General features: G+C 40.8%; 1 protein-coding gene across 1 annotated transcript in view; it reads left to right on the top strand.

Moving 5' to 3' along the window:
• Window positions 1-6,701: 6,701 nt before the first annotated feature.
• The window catches only part of kcnma1a (potassium large conductance calcium-activated channel, subfamily M, alpha member 1a), a 125,245-nt gene continuing 110,438 nt past the window's right edge, over window positions 6,702-21,508 (top strand). Inside the window, exon 1 of the mRNA XM_054600845.1 lies at window positions 6,702-6,992. Within this exon, the coding sequence (XP_054456820.1) occupies window positions 6,702-6,992 (291 nt within the window). The remainder of the gene's footprint in view (window positions 6,993-21,508) is intronic.

Genomic DNA, 21,508 nt, shown 5'->3' with positions numbered 1-21,508 from the left:
GTGTGTGTGTGTGTGCGTGTGCGTGTGTGTGTGTGTGTGTGAGAGACAGAGAGAAAGAGAATGAGAAAACATTGAGACTGTTCACAATTGTAATGACAATTTTTAGTTGAATCATGGTTCCTTGCTAGAATCAATACGATGCTATAGAAATGGAATGCCAGAATCAGACATCACATTCCTCATCGTGTTTCATCACAGAAGTGCAAAAAGCATCAAACCTTCGGAAGTATGTAGCTGTGGCCCCACTGAACCTGACTGCCAGCCAGCAGTGACGGCCAATAAAACTCAAAACACATCGACGTTTGCTCTATGCATTGTGTTTCTATAGCAACTGGGTGTGCGGACAGTTTATGGGCCTTTCGGAAGTGCCTTTGGAGAACAACACTGATCTGAAACCAGCCCCTGGTCACGTAGCCAGAACATTAAGAGGGTTTTTTTTTTTTTTTTTTTTAAATGAAAGTTTCTCTTCCAGATTCAATGCATCGTTTCACCCATCACGGACTAGATGATTTAGAGGCTGATTTGAGACCAGTTCAGCGTAGAGCGCATGACAATGGTGAGGTTTAGAGGGTAGGCCAAAGCAGGCGACCAACGGGTTAACTCCTCAGAATGCACTCCAGGGCTAGACAGACCACTGTGTAACTATCATTCTATCTCTTTAAACATATATTTAACAACAGTATAGAGTATAACATATACAGTATGCAGATACATCTGGAAAAAAGAAACAAATATATATAAATATATATTACATGTATTTTTACTAGGTCATAAGCCTAGGAACGTCTGGCTGTCGAGTCATGTCTTAGCAGGTATTAGCATGTTTTTTTTAAAGAATTTATTTTTGTTTTTTTTGTGGTTGGTTGTCGGTCACTTATCGATGTACTCATTAAAAGAGACACTATGAAGCAAAATTTGCAGGGTAATATCTTAAAGGATTTTCCTCTGATCTGTTTAAATGTTAGTGACTTTTCATTGTTATTTAATTGTATTTTTTATTCAGGAGGCAAAAAATATTGACATAAATATTCTGCCCCTCCTCAAACCATATCCTGTATCTTATTGTGCCAAAATCCACTAAGGCAACTTTATCCTTATATTTCTGTTTTGCACTTGTTTATCTGTTAACCTTAAACATGTAACTGTTCCTAGGTTTCCAGTAGACTACGATTAGGTACTATAATTTCTTATGTAACTAATTCACATTTTATCTGTCACATCAGTTCCTTACATTTCATTGATGGCCTTTTATTCTTAATTGGAAAAAAAAGGATCACTTCTTATTTGAATTATTAAAAAGGGATCTATTCTTGCACAGTTTTTCAAAGGAAAATTGGTCCACAAGTTTGACTATTGGGCTGAAAGAGTAAGCAGAAACCAACTGTAATGTTACTATTTTTCTGAGTAGATAGCATATGGTAGAGAGAGAGAGAGAGCGGGATACGACGTGAAATTGTTGTATTTTTAGAAAGAGTCTACTGTAGATGCCAGGTACTGATGAACTTTTCTTTTATTAAAAAGAATGTGATTTGTATGTTGAGACATTAACATGAGAATAAAACTCATTTTCTGTATCACAATACGGACTACGTCTGAGATTTTGTTACTGAAAAAATGTAATGATTTTTTTCTTCCACACTCTGAGTGACATTTTTACAGAAGAGCCCGCGACTCACTGTAGGCTATTGTGTATTTTTCCAACATTGTAAAACCATTTCTCCCTCCCTCTGACATTCCTAAATGTTACTCCCTTGTCCTGCTGTACCTCCATTTAAGTACCAGGAGGAACTGGTAAGTATTTTACTTGTAGGCTATTGATTCATACGACAATATTTCACTTTAAATTAAGAGGAATTACATGGTAAATGTCAGACTATATCAACACCATGGACTGCGTTATAAAGTGTTACCAATAAAGGTTTAAAAAGTGAGATAATTCTCAACTGGCTGCTTCTTCTCCACCTTTTTTATTTAGGTTATGTTTTCAAGAAGAAGAAGAACGCAGTGCTGTGCGCAAATGTTCTATAAATGTCTCGCTGAAATGTGACAGTGTCCTTCAGAGATGTAGCCTGTAAGGATGAGAGTGAATCCATTTTGCTGAAAGCAGCAGTAAATGAAAACGCGGCAGATGAAATAGCTTTCACTCTCTGAGTTGAGATAAGATAGTGTCACAATATCTGCCAGGATATCAGAGAGCGAGAGCGATAAAGATGTGGCCTTGCTTCAGCTTTATAGAAGCAGCTGCATTCCTGGGTTTATAGACACTTTTTAGAGCGCTGTGGCTTTATTTGTTCCTCAGCAGCACTACAGTCATACATCAAGCTTTGCAGTTCGATGGTGACGGGTCAACGTGTGCTGTCTTCACACTAGAACACTGAGACTAACATAACCCTAACCCCAGAAGGATTTTGGTAATTATCTTGATCCTAATATATCTTGCAATATAACGCAGGCACTCTCTATCCAGGTCACTTAAGTGACTTTATTTAATCAGGTAGTCTTACTGAGATCAAAAATATCTTCAGCTGGTTTAGAGTAGAGCCTAGATGTCTGCAGTACAGAGATGTGAGAGCACCCATCTCCTGACACATGCTCTGCAGTGATTGTACAAAATATGACTGGTGATGAATAATATGTTGTTTAAAGCAATATGTGTAATTCAGCAAAGCAGTTTTAGCTTTATTTGATTTGAACACTTCAAGCATGTTACTCCATTTTCTTCTTTATTTGGGGTACAAACCACACCAATAAAGCTGGTATTTATTTTGTTTGCAATCACTGTCCATGAATACTACGAATGTGCTACTTAATTCTCATTATTATTATTATTATGATATGATCTGTCTGATGCATGATGTCTAGCAGCACCAGAATGTCTTTCCTGCTCCATTGCGGCTAATTTAATATTTTCATTCCTACTGGAAATATGAGGGAATTCGTACATATACAAAGAACCTTTTTCAAAAATCATAAATGTCTTTGCTGAAAAATGCATCATCAAAATTAATTTTCTTAAGAAGAATGGAAAATATGTCCGATACTGTGAATCATTGTCTCTAATTGGCCATTCCTTCTACTCGTGTCATTAGTCATGGGATCACTTGAGGGTTACAATAAGCTGTTTACTCATAAACTGACACTCTTAATGCAATTCTTAGAAGTCTGATAAATGTTTGCCAAGGCTTAGGAACATGATAAACACATACTCAAGTCTTCACTCCACGAAAAAACTTCTAATTCTGTAATATTCCATAAGCGTTGTTTCCCATGCGGTTGGACAGCCTGTAGCTACACCACATCTTGCTGGTTGATTGGGCGCCTTTAGCCCAAGGTTGTTTCCTTCGAGCGCCGCATCCGGGGTCACATGGTCGCTTTGCACAGTGGATGACTACCCTCCAGCTGCCTTGTCTGGTTCATTGGGGCAAGAGAGCACACTATGCCTAAAACTGCCTGCTACCAGGGCCTAATTGTTCATGCTTGTCAATGCTCTACAGAGAATGTCGCTCGAGGTTTGGGTCACTCATTTCTTCCCTACACTTAAAGTTCAGGTCTTGCTATATCGTGTTCCAATTCTTAATGTCCTCCAAGTACCCTCTTCCCTGTTTTAGAAAGTGGTAGGGTCTCCGGCTCTCCTGTTGAGGTGTCTGTTTCAAGACAGCTGCTGACAGCTCAACTGAACTTGAGAAGTCTCACCACTGACAGCAAAGGATCTTTGTAGTCCACACCGGCAAGCCGTGGCCTTTCCCGTCACTGAGTGCATAATGGGATGAATTTGTTCGGTTCAGCCTCCTGCTGGTTCTCCAGCACATCACTTCATCAGCATCTTCAAATGTCCTGCGGGATTACCACCTGACTGCTTTCGTGTTAATCTCTTCATCTGGTATATGGTTAAAGTTCTGCAGGCCCACAGGAACCACTCGCCCCAACAGCTGGCCCTTCACGGGGGGATGATCAATTTAAGTCCCCTCTTCTGCAGTCAGCAATAAACGCCAGCAAGATTTATTATGACACATAATGTATGTAGCATGTGCTGCTGATGCTCTCACTTTCTGTGACCTCTTTAGGGGCATATTGTTGCTTTGGAATTTGGATCTGAATTGCCTTGTTCACAGAGTATGTATGGAGTAAGATTCCCTGTTGTTTTACAGCATGAATGATAGGCCAATATATTTGTAAATTGTGTGAATCAATAACATATATGAACATTATTGCTCTCAAGAGAGGGCCTCTGTTAACCTGTGATTTACACCTCACATGTTTCCTGAAAATAACACAATTTATTGAATAAGATCAGCATTAATAAAACACCCATACTCATGCATTGGAAGTATCTTCTTTAATGTTTCCTGACTATTATTATGTTTGTTCTAGCATGCATGCAGTTTTCTTATTAAAATGTTGCAGTGCTTGAAAGAATAAAAATGGAGGGAGGTGCTCCATGACACTGCTGTAAAACAGCATCGTTTGTGCTTAATGCGACAAGTTCACCATTTTACCAGCAGGAGGACATCTTCAGAGCTGCTCTACAAGGCCCATTCTAATGGTTATGTTAAAAATAAAAGTTTACACTGTCTGATTTTGAGCTTGGCGTTTGGCTGCAGGGTCATTCTGAAGCAAACTTGATGTAAATGATGTGGTTAAATTATGGAACAAAGGTCATGTTACAAACATTCAAAACTTCTAAGTTCATTTTTATTCTGTAAATCTGGTGGACAGTCTTTTCCTCACAGCTCGCCCCCCTCCTCGGTTAAAGGATTCTGTTACAGAAGCTATTTCTGTGGAACCACTACTATTTCCCAGATAGTAAATTACCATCACAGAACATAAATCTAACATAAGTGTCTTTGCCGCACCTAACTTAGGCATGTTTACTTTGTGAATGATCTGTGCTTGAGAAGTAAGTATAAAAATTCCATTCCATTCCATTTCATGGGATGTTTATTGGGTAACTTATACTTATGTAATTGCTGATATTGGTGATACATTATATAATAGAGCCTTGGGGGTCAGATTATTGAGGGTTTATTGCAAACAATCTCCAAGAAGTCTAGGGTCTTGTGACACAGGTGGCTGTGTGCACCTGCCTGGTCTGGTGCACAGGGGTCAGTGGTTATTCAGGGCCCCGAACCAGCTGTTTCCCCCATAACCCTTTGGTCTGGCTGACTACTTGAGGGGCATCCGCCATAAACCACTGCTAGTCATGCCTCACCGTCAACACCAATTCACACCTGTTTTTGTCCTAATATGTGAGCTAAAAATGTAAGCATATTACAGTAATTGAGGGGGGAAAGGACATTCATAACACGCACCCTGTGTATGTATGTATGTGTGTGTGTGTGTGTGTGTGTGTGTGTGTGTGTGCGAGGTCAATTTCTCAAAGTGAAAACATGTGTCGCCCATCACACATGGATGACAAGACACAGTCTCAGTAATTGAAAAAGGGGAGCACTATCCTTAATGAAAGGTCACTGCAGTCGTATGTTAGAGTCAATGAAAAGTCACCTCACTTTATTGACGTCTTATATCATCAATACATTTCCTATAGGCACTCATCACTTCCTGTGATGTTTTTATATAGCCAGCTATAACCCTTAAACGCATCACTGATGGATATAGCTTTTTTTTTTCTTTTCTTTTCTCCCAGCGTCGTGCGTCACTCACTGGCGCGCATCGAAGAACTCAAAGGTGCAGTTGTTTCCTCTTCTTTCCTCTTTTGTATTACACACCCGGGCAGCAGCGCGCACCGGGCGGCATTCGACGTAAAGCAATCGTCGCGTCATTACTGCCCTCTGTGTCTATCTTTATTATAGGCGCGTCGCTCCGCCCCCCCTACCTGTAAATCTCCCTCTCTCTCTCTCTCTCTCTCTCTCTCTCTCTCTCCCTCTCTCTCTCTCTCTCTCTCTGTCTATCTCTCTCTCTCTCAGCTGGCCGCTTCGTGCCAGGGCTGCAGGGGATCCAATGGAGACGGTGACATCCACCCGAGCGCTCGTCCTTTTTACGCAGAATTGACAAACCGAAAAAAAAAACCAAAAACCAAAAAAAAAAAACGCCCGCATGATTATGTAGTCCTCATTTTGCTGCAGAGACGATTAACCAACTGTAGAATTATAATTAAGTATCTAAGTATACATTTTTTTTTTTTTTTTTTTTGTCGTTTTCTCGCCAGCCAGCCCGGTTCACAGTCGATTGACGCGTAAAAAGAAAAGTGCTATCGATCGATCGAGCTCCTCCGCCCGCTTATCCACAGGAGCCCTGAATGGAAGACGGGTGAAGGGAGGTCGCTCTCGCCGAGAACAGGGCTGCGAACATTTCTCACTGGTTGTGTTTACTATCACTCGACGTATCATTGGCAGCATCGGCGGCTGCGATCGACGCCGTCCTCACCATGGCTTTTGGCGTAAAAGAGCCAGAAACCCCCTCAGACTGAGACGCGCTTAAGATTCGACAGTATTGCGGATTTAAATGCCTCTGTCCAAGGGCCACCGACCCGCTATTTTGGTCAGGTTCGCGTGTGCGGTGTCTCACGCTGTCACGAATAAACGATTCATAGGCTGCTAGAATAAACAGAAAGAGACTCCATCGGGTGGGAGAGCACGATTTACAGCCAAGAGAGGGGGGGGATTTTTCTTTTCTTTTTCCCCAAGCAATATGGCTGGTGAGTGGGGCTGGGGACGCTGGCACAGGCTCTCCAAGGCTCCTAAATGCTAGCCGAGGCAGGTGGCACCGTTCCCCATGGACGCGACAGCTCTATGAGGACAAGCAATATCAATAATAATATAAATCCCGGCTCTTCGATCTTAATATCCAAGATGGAAGACGTTGTCATCCCGTTCTCGTCTGAGGTGCCCTGCGACAATAATGGACAGCGCATGTGGTGGGCATTCCTCGCCTCCTCCATGGTGACGTTTTTTGGGGGTCTCTTCATCATCCTGCTGTGGAGGACGCTCAAATATATGTGGACTGTTTGCTGCCACTGCAACACCAAACACAAGGTATTTGGTCCATTGTCAGATTGTAGATTTAAAAAAAAAAAAAAAAAATCTCTTTAAACGCCTCATACAAAACATCTGATGCACATACTGTGTGTTTTTTTTAATTTTTTTTTTATGTGACACTGGCCTGACTTTATATGTTCTGTAGTGGCCTTCATTGTGAAACTGTCATGCCACTTTGATGGCTTCCTCATAATCTGCACCCACCAAACAGATGTATCAAGTGCCAACTGTAGTGCCTTTTTATAATGAATGCATCCCTTGAATATGATTGTTATTATCCCCTGGCTGTGTTTACCAACTCCCACTCTTGAATGAAGGGGGTGGTGTTGCATGACAGATGTGGGTGGGATGAGAGGAGAGCAGCTCCTTCATTTTATTTTGCTTTGCTTCAACGTACATCATAGTAGGCGATCATCATGCCACATCAGCTCTTGACTTCTAGGGTGAAAATAGATATTTCAGGGGGCCACCCGCTAGTTTCATTCCACCAGTGAGACCCAATGAAGTCCATTGGGACTTTTCATGGAGACCCAACGACATCAATGCTGTCGCTTTCATAGTATGCAACAACTCTGCGAAAATGAAGTCCCTGGAAACGTTTTTTCTCCTCGCAGCTTTCTGTTATTCGCTTTCTAAATGTTTAGAATCTGTGGTTGCTGTTATGTGTTTTTGCTGCACATTAAATATTTCTGCGGAATGATGAAAGTTACCTGTCTGCAGGACTGATATAGAAATAGGATGAAAAAGGGTGACTGCCCATTACTTTGCTTGGGGTGGCCTGCTTCAACAATGAATCATGGCCGATTCACATGTGTATTTAAGCCCGCTTCATACATGACTCACACACTTGTGTATAGTGCAAGTGGTCCCCTGGCTGAACAGAGGGTGATGTTGGCTGAACAGAGGATAATGCTGCTTAGAGTGTGCAAAACATTCAAACAAATGTTTTTTTTCTTGCTTGAAATGTCATTTTTTTAATACAAAAAACAAACAAACGGTAAAGGCAAGTGCCGTGACAGTGCGTTTCTGTCATCAGCATTAAGCACAAAAGGGTTGAAAAGAGGATGTAGTGACAATGATGGCTGGAAGAAGGAGGGGGCAACGGTGAGCTTCCTCGTCCTTTGATATGTTTGGGTTGTGTCCAATTCAAATGGATGAGCCGTGTCCCTCCCGCTGCCCTTCTGCCATGTCCTTTTGGTGGCCTTGTTGCTCTTCTGCTCATTTGTGTTTGGTATTATGACAGGTGGAAGACAGGGCATTGAGTCATCATCCCTAACGGACAACAACAGCAAAAAATAGCCTTCATTGCTCTGCTTAAAGCCATTGAACATCTATTTGGTCCTTTCAAATGTGATGTTGTCCTAGCCCCACACTCAACTACATGCACAAAAAAAAAAAATCCTATAACAGATATGTTCAAATACGTTGTGATGGATCTAGATTTTTGATTGGACGTGAAAAAACGCGGATCGTCCAGCCCGTCTTTCGACTGCATATTGAAAAACGCAAGTTGACATCAGCTTTAAATTATTTTCTGCTGACAAACCATTCTCCCGTCTAAACAGCTCTTTTTTATATTGAGAGATAACTCTGCCTGTTATGCCATTTAGGTTGTTAATTGGCTGTCTGCCTCATGTTATTTTGTCATGCTCATGAATCCCAGTATCAGAGATGGCACCAAACCATATGCCATCCTGCATACTTCTAACCATCTTGCTAGGAAAGTGATGGAAGTAAACCATGCAATTATAATGAGGTATCCATCTTGTGACTGCTGGTGGGTATCTGGTTGCATCTCATCTCTTGTAAAAGAGGAGAAATGGGGAAAAAAAACCCGAAAGCATGTTTCAGTTTTTGCTCCCTCCCTGTGCTGTTGTGTTGCTGTGTGTGGAAGGCAGAGCCATCCCGTTAGGTGACTTTGGTAGGCTTGACACTTGGCTGCAGAGGGAAAAGGCTTGTTAGGAGTATTAAGAAGGGGAAACTGGATCTGTGTTCAGCTGACTGGTCCGGCTGACTGAGTTGGCATGTGTCAGAAACGGGATGCATAGTTGGCGTTGAGGGGTGGTGGGCTCTCTCTGGCGGTACTGGGAACCTGGAATCAGAGGCAAGGAAATGTAGGTGGAAACTCTGAGAGAGAGACACAGGAGGAAGTGGAAACACGGGGTGTGAGGGTGTCGAAAGGTTTTAGGGTGGGGGGGGGGCATTGCATAGTGTCCTCCTGTGCTCTGTCATTGACACACAGCTGTGTCCTAATTCTTTTTTAAATGGCCCTCTTCTCTGTCAGGATTATAAGGAAGAGGTCATGGGTCATAAACATAATACTGGATGAATGAATAAGATAAGTGGATGCAGCAAGAAAAATGTGCAGTGCAACTTTTTGAGACTTCTGGACTGTTAAAAGACAGTGATCTGATGATGACGTGTGCTTCACAAGTCCAAGGAACCGGGTATAATCACCTTTTTACCTCTATCTTTCTAATACAAGACAGGCCAATCGTATTACAGACAACAACACAATGTTTTATAGTTCTAGAGCGGTCTACTGGGTGAACTAAAATAGCAACATAAAATTATGAAAACCCACAAAACCCATATTGATTTTTCTTAACACTGTGCTAGTAATGGCAACATTTATGGCACCATTTATCTGCTGGGTGTTTCAGAGTGCTCAAGTGCCATTTTTAAACCACATATCAACCACATTTGTTATTGATTCTCCCTACACTACGTCCCTCTGCAAACACCAGCTCTCAGGCTGTCTGGATGAGCTTCATTATTTCACTCTCTTTTCACAGTGCAGTCTTGAGACTTCACACATTCTAAATAAGGGGTTTCCTACTAAGGGAAAGACTCACTCAAGACAATGCAAATGCATATGCATGACGGGAATGGAGGCACAACCACTCAGTGATACTGAAGTGGAGGAAGCCACTTTCATGTTACAAGGTTTGTTGGCACATAAATATATATTGCCTTTTCTTTTGGTCTTGTTCAATACTTAGAGTTTTGTGCCGTTTTCTGTGCTGTGCTGCTTCACTGCTGTATGGTTATCTAACGGTTTAGTTATCTACTCTGCGTCATGCCACCTCCAGGAGTTCTTATATGATGCCTCTGTTATTTGGGATGCGTGGGGAGGAAGAGTATCGAGGCTTTGCATTTGTGGCACCAATCTCTATTCAAACATGAATGGCACAACGGCTCTCTAACAATATTGCTTTATTAGAAAATTAGAAATACTTGACATGGTCTGTTGTAGGGCTGGGGATTTGAAAATGTCTTCTTCGAAATAAACATTTTTTGTTAGCGCAGGAATAGATCATAAAAGTATGATCATAAAAATAATATATTTTCGGACTGTTGGTTGGACAAAAAAAAAAACTGATTTGAAAATTTTAAGTTGGCCTTTAGGATATTGTGATTTGGAAATTTCACCAATTTTCTTAATTAAAAAAATGTAATGAATAATAAAGAAAATTGCAAAATAATCAATATTGAAAATAATTTTAATTGGGCCCCTATTTTTTTGTTTTCGTGAGCTGGTAAATTAGGCATTAGGTTAATGTGATCTAATATCATTAACAATAACTTTTATACTAATTATAACTTTCAATATGATGCACTATTAGCCGATGTGCCGATGTGGGACTGAGCAGTAAACTGATTTGCTCGCTGAAAAAGTGATATTGTTACATGGATATAATGTAGCTGAGGGTCGCAACTAGTTTGTGTAACTTCACACAAGAGAGCATTGACGGATGTTCAGAAGACCGCTTCATCTTGAGGCGAACAGTCTGCAGCTCTGCATCAGTAAGAGGAGGAGCTGTTAGTTGTCTTGCGATGGAGCGAAAGCTGGCACCTGCATAGAGCAGTAATGAGGGATGTGTTTCACTCTTAAACGTACCTTGAGTGGTTAAAGTACACATCAGCCGCAAACTGGTCTGAACCAACAATACAGAGGCACTGTGCAAGCCAAGTGTTTCAATCCAAAGACCAAACTACACATTATAACACTGTGGTGTCATAGTGAGATATAAATGAGGACTACAAAATACACCTCCAAACAAGGCTGTTGTACTTTTGTTGTACAAAAGTACAACAGCCTCCCCCTCACCCCCCTCAGGTGCAACATGGAGTGTTTTATGTGCACTTTAGAGCCAACAGCCGTCAGGATTGTACAGTTGTTTCTGTCCAAACAGCTCAACAGTAGTTTGTTGGAGCTACAGTACCTACTCTACCTGTACAATCTAATCTTGATACTACCTTTTCTGCAAGTCTTAAATCTATAAATCCTAATTTTTTGACACATTCAATTTTGACATACATTTCTATTTAACAAATACCTGTTAAATACCACTTTCCCCTTTTGCTCCAAGATCGTTTGTATTTAACTCATCCTGTTTCACACGTTTGTTTGCTGCTCCACCAGCCCAGTGTCCCCATGGCAATCACAGGATCATTAAAGTTTCATCTTATCTAATGAGAGTTTGATGTGCTGTGCCTTGGTTTTCCTCACTGAGGGCCAGACTCTACTCCTGTGATGCGACTAATAAAGATGTGGGGTGAGGAAACATCTGGTGCCTAGGCTCCATTTTCTGTTGCCCTTGTCAGTCTGCAGTTAGAGGGTTTATGTGAAGGCAAACCTATTAGCACTGAACTACTAATACTAAGTGTAAAGGTGGAGACGTTTATTTATATCTGCTTTTCAAACCACAAGGACAAATCTTTGTTATGATCGGCCATCTTATGAGAAATGGCAGCCTTGCTAAATTCAAATCATCACAAAGCATTTCCATAAATTAAGATTGTGATCCATCTTTATGCTCGACGGCTTGGCTTTCACTGCAGAGAAATTAATCAAATCTGAGTTTGCAACCCGCCTCAGTGTTTGCATGTGTCTGAGTCTATGTTTACATTCGTATTCGCCTATGTTTACATTCATATTCGCCTATGTGACAAGGAAAAGCCAAAACTATGGCAGAGTGAATGAGGTATGCTGGGACCCTCTTCACGGCGCTTACCTTTAAGTGGAATGGATTGCGGAGGTGCCTGCAGAGAGGAACTGTTGTGAGCCTGTGTATTCTTTTTTTTGCTTGGCAACAGACCAGCTGCATTTTGCCCTAGCAGCATAGAGCACACACCCCGACATCAGCTGTCGCTCTCACTACCCTCAGCCTAACTTTGCCTCAGTCCGGCCCACACTAGCTTATTGAATTCCAGAGCTAATTGAAGAAATGAATTGAGTACACAAGTACCACTGGATCACACAAGACACTTGACAAAGACTCGTAGGACTGCCGCTATTGGTTATTTTAGTAATCGAGTACGCTAAAAATTATTCTCCCTGAAAAAAATAACGTTAACTGTCAAAACTATATCCATTTAGTGCGTTAAGTGTCTCGGAAATTATCGTAACTGTTCAAAAGTCAGTGTAAACTGTCAACATTTATTAGAAGTTTATGCTTTACATGGTTATTGTCATCTATATAGGTTATTTGCAATAGTTTTAGTTAAGTATTATAAGACTTTTAGAGCTAGCGTTACGGTCATGTTTTCAAGTTTCTCGCCCAAAACCTAGATTTTACAAGATTCTATTTGAACATTTCATTATAACGTTATAATTTAGCCTCGCCAAATACAGATTTTTATTGATAGAGCTTAGACACATCATAATATAACTCAATGCAAGCTCCGTACTTTAGCTGGTAGGTCCATTATTTAGCCAAGCAGGACTGTGCCAAGCCCCCAGGAAGAGCGCTGGAATTTGAAGACAATTTGACATAGTGGCGAAACCGTGGACTTCCTCAGGAAACGGTTTAAGCCCTTAAGACTTGCTGTGCACATATGGCTGTATTTATGTACACTTCTTTAGTTTCCGATGTCATCTCAGGAATGTGTGTATAGGAGGACAACTATATTCTTGTGACCAGTGGTTCAGTTGCATGTGTCTTGTCATGTGTTGTTGACACTTGCTGGGAGTGAGCATGTCTCACAGCTGTCCCAGGGCAAAGCGTGACCAGTTTCCACCGCAGGCATGCCTTTCCCCAGCCCACTCTTATCAGGAGTAGGGCTTCCACTAAAAACATTTTTCATTATCATAAGTTTGTTGATTAATGAATACTTTTTTTTGTCCATAAAATACCCCAATTTTTTATTTTTTTGTCCAAACAATGGTCCAAACTCTAAAAATATTGAGTTTACAATGAAACAAAATAGAGGAAAGAAGTAACACACAGTCAGTTTTATGTAAGCTTGCTCTGTCCAGCATCACTGATTAACTTTCTATGTACATACTCCCCTAATATGGAATGTGTTATTCTTTGGTGGAGATCCTCCCTTTTTTTAAGGCCCTAATCCCTAATTCTCTGGGCCTGATTTGATGGCCATCTAGGGACAACTGTAGTGTGCCATGCTGATGTATGGAAGTCCACAGACAAGGAGAGGCTATATATCAGGCAAGACTATGAATATCATGAGGCAGACACAGAGGTCAACCCCCCTGTTCCCAAACTGTGCTCCCCTGCTGTCTTGCTGTTATGTCTTCTTTGGCCAGTCCCCGGACTATTAAAAGGACTTCCATGCCCAAGGAACTATTTGCAGGTTAAAGGTTAGAGGGGAAGGGTATACCTGGCTCCACATGGGGGAAGGGTGCTAGACAGGCATTCCCATCATTTGAAATGTGTGATAGCGTCACCTGATCCTTGCCTCGTCAAACTGGCATGGAAAATCATTTGCATATAGATCTGCTGCTTGAGGCCGGCTAGGCTAAGCTGGCAAGGGAGGCCTGCAAGAGGGAGATAGCTAGCTAGTGCCTGGCTAGCCAGCAGGATCATGGCTTATGGTTTCTACCAGCTTTCTTCCTCAGCTGTTGTTGTCCTTAAACTGCTTAACATCAGAGGATGTGTGTGTGTGTTTCTCCCTATAGCCAGGCCATAGGAACCCTATTGAATGCTTTGCAGGCATCTCAACGATTAGGGAGAAGAGTTAAGATGATGTTATTTCGATAATCACATGGATATGTCTTGGTATGTGTGTTTTTATCGGTATTTAAGCTGTTAGATATGAAGGACATCAGCATGTATTTTCTTTACGTTGCATTGGTACCACTGCATACAAGTCTGTGGTGAATATGCGCCTTGCTTTGTCTTTTGCATTTTAATTTTCATGCTTACTTATGTTTCTTAAATCTGCAAATGCTTGTTTTTTTGTTTGTGAGCGTGACAGAGAAACAGACGTAAGAAGCATACTTTTCATTCATTGTTCAATATAGGTTCTTCATGCACATGCAATGTTTGTCTTTAGTTTAATACTGCTGTGATTCTCTCACCAATTTCATGCATAAAACTACATCGTTCATAGCAAGTCGTATGGTCAGATTTTTATTTTAGGTTTGTCATAAAGAGGTGTTGAAATGCTAGAAATGTCCCAACCTTCAATGCATGCATGCATGGAATCACAGCCAGAAAACAGGCCAGCAAACGCACAGCCCTGGGACTAGCCATTTCTGGTGTGGATTATCAGGCGGAGCCAGCAATCTCCAACTCTCTCCCTCATCTTTGCTCCCCTTCGCTTGTGACCCACCCTTAGAAATAGGGGAAGCCAGTGGAGCATTGATATGTGAACATCAAACATGGTTACCATTATAATTGTTGCTTTGAGCTGTGTGCGCCAATGCACAAAGAAGGAGAGAGAGATGGAGACAGCGAGAGAGGGAGTGTGTAGAGGACTCCGCAGTGACCTTCAAAGATCTCAGCAGGCGGTGTTTCTGCTTCCTATTTAGAGATCTGCACTCTGTCTTAGCAACATACATGGCTCTGTGAGGCCGGCCCTTTGTGTGAATATACAAGCACATACAAGCTCTCGGAGACGGATAGGAAAGTGTTAGTATTACGCAGCACCGCCATCAACACAGCCACTGCCCTTCAGCAACCTCTCTCAATTAACCTCCACGAGGGCTAGGCTAATATGCCAATTGTCATTCTCCTCGCAGGCTAACAGCAGGCTAACAGCAGGCTCAGGTTTCTCTCTGCGTGCCAGTAATGTTCCTTCATAGCCACCATGCTACAATGCTAAAATCGCAACCCATTTGGCAGCACCCCAGTCAGTGACTATTAGTTAAGTGAGCAGCAGACACTAATAAAATGTTTTTATGGGTAAATACAAGTCTGGCTGACAGAGAAGGGCAGCCTACACGCAGTAAACTGCTCAGCCATAGTGAGAGGGCTTGCTACACAATGATTTTACCTCTTGACTTCTTCTGACATTTGCCAGAGTGGCTGCGCAGGATGAAAAGCTCAGCTGTCAATTACAGCCTTGTTTGATGCTCGCAAAAGTGAAATCCCAGAAGGTGCTGTCTCGCTCAGGTTCCGTGTGCTGCCCTGCATTGCTGTGAAAGCTGTGAAATGTATCTAGACATGAACCAAGCAGCGAGTCAAGCGAGACCAATTTCAGAGTGACATGAGCTTTGTAAGATGATGCGCCGAGCAGTGAGTCCCGAATGACAGCATGTGTAGACAATCATATACTGATGATGCATGGGTTTCTTTGCTGAATGCCTCATTAAAGATAGATGATAATGTAGGGCTGCCATGCTGCTTCTCTGACAGCCTATACCATTGAGATTAAGCAGTGCGATAATAGGTCAGCCTTGCCTTGCTGCCCTCCAGGGGACCATTTGGAGATACTTTAATCTGTAATGATACGTGTTTGTCATATGAATGGAATCATTTTTAAACATCATGGATGAACAACATTAAGGACAAACAGTGAAGTAGGGCTGTCCTCGACCAAAGAAATTGCAAAACGCATATGATTTTTTTTTTTACAAATTGCTTAGTTGATTTAATTGACATAACTGTAAAACTGAGTTTGCCCACAAAAGGGAACACTTTATATCTTGTGTTTCCAGAGGCGTGCTCACGAGTTTCTTGGAAATAAATCAATCAGCATGAAAAAGCATAAATACATGACTAATCAACTAAAGATTTGACTAATGTGACTAATATAATATAGATATAATGCAGATACAAATGTAACTTGTGATCTCCTCCACTGATGATGTGCTTTGAATGTTGATGTCAATGATTCCCATAGACAGTTGTTTATTCCTGTTTATGTAAATGCATACACTCAACTGCACACAGAGATATGACAAATATGACATTTGCATACACTAGTTGGTCTGGTTGTAATTATGTTAGGCACGTTTTTTTTTGATCATGTATCTGTAATTGTTATGTCTTCAGTGCCGAATGAGATGAGTCTCAGTCTTTGGTCCTGTCTTGTCAGATGGATTTGCATAATGAGGCTTCCTTTTTTATAGCTTTAATTGCAGTGCCGGTTTTCCTGTGTTACAATGCAAATAGTTTAGTTATAATAATTTAGTGAAGGTCAAGTTACAGAAATGTGGCGTATGTATGATAAGAACGTAATTTGTAATATTCTTTTGGCACTGATGGTCATTACTGCTCACTATATTAATGTAATGTTATTTTCTTTACCATTGTCAATCAGCATTCACACCCTGTGCTTCTGGGTAGTTTGCGGTCTGTGTTGAAATGTGTGGTTCAATTATGAACACCAGGGGAGCAGCAGGGATTAGTTCTAATATTCAGAGTGCTCATCTGAGACTCGGCATCCATTGGCCACGGTCACACACAGCAGTTGTGCTCCATTTCAATGTTTTGGCAGGATGTGTTAAACATAATGGACATTCCGCACAAGTGAAGCTTTTCAGCACCATGGACAGCTCAGGAAGGGAGCCTGAGCAATGCTTCTCATATACAAAGATGTCGGTGCTGATTTAGTACTTCAGAAATAGGGTTGTTAGATATTGCATATCTTTGTTTAAACAATCCAACATCTTACAGTTTATAATATATTAAAAACAGATAGATTAATAATATAGCAGGAATGTAGTTGTACTTGGGAGTATCTGGATATCCCTTTATTTAGTAAGTGTTGCACAGAAATGTATAAGGAATGCAGTATCTGGTGGAGAAAAGGGTTGAAAATCTAAAGAAAGGGTTTTATTCTGGCCTCGCAGACAAGAACAAGTGTTGGACTTAACAAACATACTGATGATACGTGCTTACCAGAAGTGGGGTTAAAATCGTTAAGTTTGTCATAATACTGGGGCAAAAGGAAAGGGTTTATCTCATTGGGAGCATTTGCTCAGCAAATTTCATGGAAAACTGCTTATTAGTTTATGCATATTAGATCACATTATGTGCAAAATTGACATTTTGGCCGAAGGGGTGCCATTGGGATGAAGCTGATGACAAAATAGACAGGATTAATTCCTCAGGGTGCATAAATACATGCAATAAATGTCATACAAACTAAAAACTTTGGCTCAGAAAAATCAAGCAGCAAAAACATTTAATGTCACAGAATTTGTTTAAGATTATAAAAACAAAAAATAAATTTCCATCTTTTGAGTATATACGTAAACAGAATGTCAGGAATGCTTTACTAATCCCACTTGGACAATCTACACAAAGATGAAATTTACGTCATAATATGTTAAGTAAAAGGGGGAGAAATGACAAAAATGAGTAAAAAATAACTGATGACTTTGGCAAATGTGTATTGGTTAAATATCCCATACTCCAATGAATAGCAGGATAAAGATGGTATTTCAGCCTGACTCATTTTGGAAATTTGAGGTCCATATGATAGTTATTTGGGAAAAATCCCCCCACCAAAATTATTTGTGTACTTGTATAACATAAACAATTGTTTTGAAAAAAAATCCATACTTTCATTAAAATTTAAGATTGTGACATTTTACATAAAACATTTTTTTTTAAAGCACCACGAGTTACATTACCAAAGACCAATTTTTGGGTATTTCTGTTCTAACGTTTCTTCTTCGCAAACATTTAATAAGCCATTCAAATATATCTCTCACTGAATTATCAGTCAGGGTCTAGAAGCTATCGCTCTCCTAACCACTGCCACAGATAGGCATGGGGCCAGTCTGGAGCAGTCAGCTGAAAGCTTTGCCAATAGACCTTCTTCATAGCAGACATTTTGACATGTCATATCAGGAAAAGCACAGGTGTAATTAATAACATTAGTAATGGCTGCTTTCCGTTTAAATTAACCAGTCCCAGATCTTCGGTATTGTGCATGCTGTGGCTCACTGTTGGCTTACTGGGACGGAGCCATAATTAATGTTATTAGTTCCACCTGTGCTTTTCCTGCCATGTCAACTCGAATTCTGCTGTAAAAGGAACAACCACAAAAAAACTGCATCCACTGCTGGGAGATGGTGAATTTGAAAAATGTTGTATTTATTACTTTATCTATTATTTGAAATGTTTTCAAAAACTGCTCTTGCAAAGGCGAACTTCTAATCATAGCCTTCTTATGTTTGGATCAATACAGTATAGTTCTACTTATAAAATGGCTATAAAAAATTTGTACAATTCTAGAACATTGATGTGATTTGTAAATGATAACACAATTACCTAACAGCATGGCTTATTTTTCCTCTAAAGGTGGCTTTTGAAACACTTCAGTAACTGTAAAAACACTTTCAAACAACCCATTAGGGCTAATGTGTCTTATTTTCCCTGCGGGACAGGGTTGATAGATTTTGATTAAAAAAATTTCTGCCGGTAGGGATGGTCAGAATCTCCGTAGTGGGCAGCAGGAGTGGGTTGGCACATCTGCAGGAACATTCAGTAATGGTTTATAATCTTGAGGGAGTGGGCGATTGAAATAACTATCCCACACAGACATTTAATTGAGAATTTAAAGGGGCATTACCACTCAGAAACACACTCTTGAGTGCAGTCATTTGCCATGTTTTGACCAAAATGGCAAAAAACACACTTACTGTAGTTGTTTATAAATCCTTCTCTAAAATCGTTGCTGTTAAGACATCGTGACGGCTACTAACAGATTTGGTGACACTGTTGGATTTCGGGGTAAGCCATGAAATAAAAATGTATGAGGGAAATTATACCTCCATTGGTCTATCCCCTTTAATTCCCCCTTTTTGTAGACTTTTATTAATCTAAATTGGTTTCCATATGTTGTTTTTTTTCACTCTGACTGCTTCTTCTCTTTTCCCCTTTCATTGGTCGCCAATCGCTCTCTTCATCATCCTCTCTCCCTTTCCCCTGTCCCAAAGCATCTTCATCTGTCATTGTCCTTCAGCTCTCCCTTATGTTCCCCCAAAAGAGCCGCGGTCTGAGAATTTGGTAGCCAGACAAGACTGGTCTTTGCTGGGAAGCTCTTGTTCATTTTGCCCACTAGCCTCAGGGACATAAACACAAGGGGGCAGATCATATGTGATATCACACATGAAATGTGGAAACACAGCTCTGGTAAAACATTTGCCTTCACCGGTCACTCAGAATTAGAGAGCATGACCATAAAGGGTTGAAGACAATTTATGAGAACATGAATTGTCATTTATTTCACAGGTGTTTTACCCTCCCCCTTTAGGGAATTGACCCCTGCTTAAGGGATCAGAAATGGAAAACTGTGACTTAAGCGTGACCCGAGATGGAGCCTTTCACCTGTCTCGAAAGTTGTTGGGGTCAAAGTTGACAAGGGTCGCAAGAGAAATTAGCCGTCTGCATGTTCTCACATGACAGCCTAGTGAACAGAACAAAGGCAGGGTGCCTTTTGAGGTGAAACTCTACCTATGCACTGCACTGCACTGCACTGCTGATCTTTCCTCTTCCTGTGGGACTAGCACTGGCCTAGTAACATGGCTGCTCTGTAATTACTCCGACACGCAGCCTCTGACCATCACTGCCATGCTCTCTGTCCATCAAAGCAACCCATTCTTGGCGAGGCGTGCGTGTGGGTGTGAGAAATACAGGGTTTATGCGATTTTAAAAATGCATGCTAGCCGATAAGAACAAAGACACACAAGTCAGGAAATACATCTCCTTGTTATAAATAGATAAAGAGGATCTTTCTTAGCCTTGTTCCGCCTCCTAGAGTCTAGTCATTACGTCCATTTCCACACTCGGGTCCAATAACACAAAGAAAGAGAGCCTCTGTTGTTACAGACATTTTGCACACAAAAACATTTCATTAATGCAAACATTATGAATTATTCAGTGTTATCTTGTGTTGGCTTGAGTTTTTGTCTTTTAAGGGCAGTGAAATACGGGGAAGAGACCTGGAACAGCAATGGAAAGCCAGCAGGCAGAATGACAGTCGCTGTGATATATAGAGATTGTAATGCATAATGTGATTTACTGCTGTCTCAGAGCCAGCCTTGACCCTGCTGTTTTTATTCACACGTACATCACACACACAGACACACACTCACCATTAAAAGCATCAGGAGTCTGACATTTAGGCTGTGCAAGGCACAGCGGTGGTGGTTCGCTTTTCTGTGCAAATTCTGTGACGCAGTATTCACACATGGTGGAGAGGCAGTTTGAAAGGAACTAGTGTTGGACTCAAAGAAGTAGTCAAAAAGGTAGTTTTAAAAGAAAGGTTTGGAATTCTAAAAAAAACAATTATTATAAGATAAATATGAAGCTGGCTAAAGACCGGAAACAGGGGATAACAACTAGCCTGGCTCTACTTTTACTAGAGTATTAAATATCACCATCACAGCTACAAGTTCAGCAATAAACAGGTATTTCGAGTGTTTTATCAGTACGATACAAAAAACCAAAAGGTAGAATGGGGCTTGTGCGCCGGAATATTATTAGTCCGGACGAGTTGCCCGGCAACCAGCGAGATTACTGGTCCCGAAATCGAATTGTATTCCCAACATGTTGATTTTTCTTTTTTTTTAATAATTATTATTAAAAAAAATAATAATTATATTACTAGTCATAATTACCTCAGATTACATGGCACAGTGACACTACTTGACTGCATGCTTGGCTCTGCATTCATACAATGTTCCACTTTTAGCCGCAGTCTGAATCGTGGTAGCACTGCAGGTCCTTCAGCTCTCCGTTGTAAAGCGTCTATGACCTCCTGATTGCTGGGGTCATTTATTGTGACGCAGTGAAAGTAATAGCCCTTCCATGTTAGAGGGCTTACATAGGAGAACGACGGGTCAAGCAACCAAGCTACTTTTGATTTGAAATGTTTTAAATTCAAATCTCTAAATCACTATTATTACATGCCAAAATGTGATAGAATTCTATATTCATATACACAAATGCAAATATATAGCCTTTAAACACAGTTAGTCTTCTTGGATTTGAAGGAGAAAATGAGGCAATAAAATGTTTCCAACCAAGGGGTTGATGCTCAGAAGGCATCCCTGTCTGTGTTAACAGTGTTCAGAGGCAAATTGCATTTTTTTTGTTTTGCCATTCCAATTACTGCCGGGGATGGATGCTTCCTGTCCACTCTGTTCTGGGAAAACAAATGACACAGAGCAGCTGGGAGCTCCCTCTGGTTTTAAAGGTGATTCTACTCTTGTTCTTACGAGATATCGTTAAACCAGAATTTGTCTAAAAATGACAGATTGTTTAGTTTTTTAAGGTGTTAAAATACCACTTCAGGTTCTTTTTTATTAC

Source organism: Anoplopoma fimbria, chromosome 6 (assembly GCF_027596085.1).
Source record: "Anoplopoma fimbria isolate UVic2021 breed Golden Eagle Sablefish chromosome 6, Afim_UVic_2022, whole genome shotgun sequence".
Classification (NCBI taxonomy): Eukaryota; Metazoa; Chordata; class Actinopteri; order Perciformes; family Anoplopomatidae; genus Anoplopoma; species Anoplopoma fimbria.
Note: the sequence above shows the minus strand (reverse complement) of the source record. Positions and strands in the feature narration are given on the sequence as shown.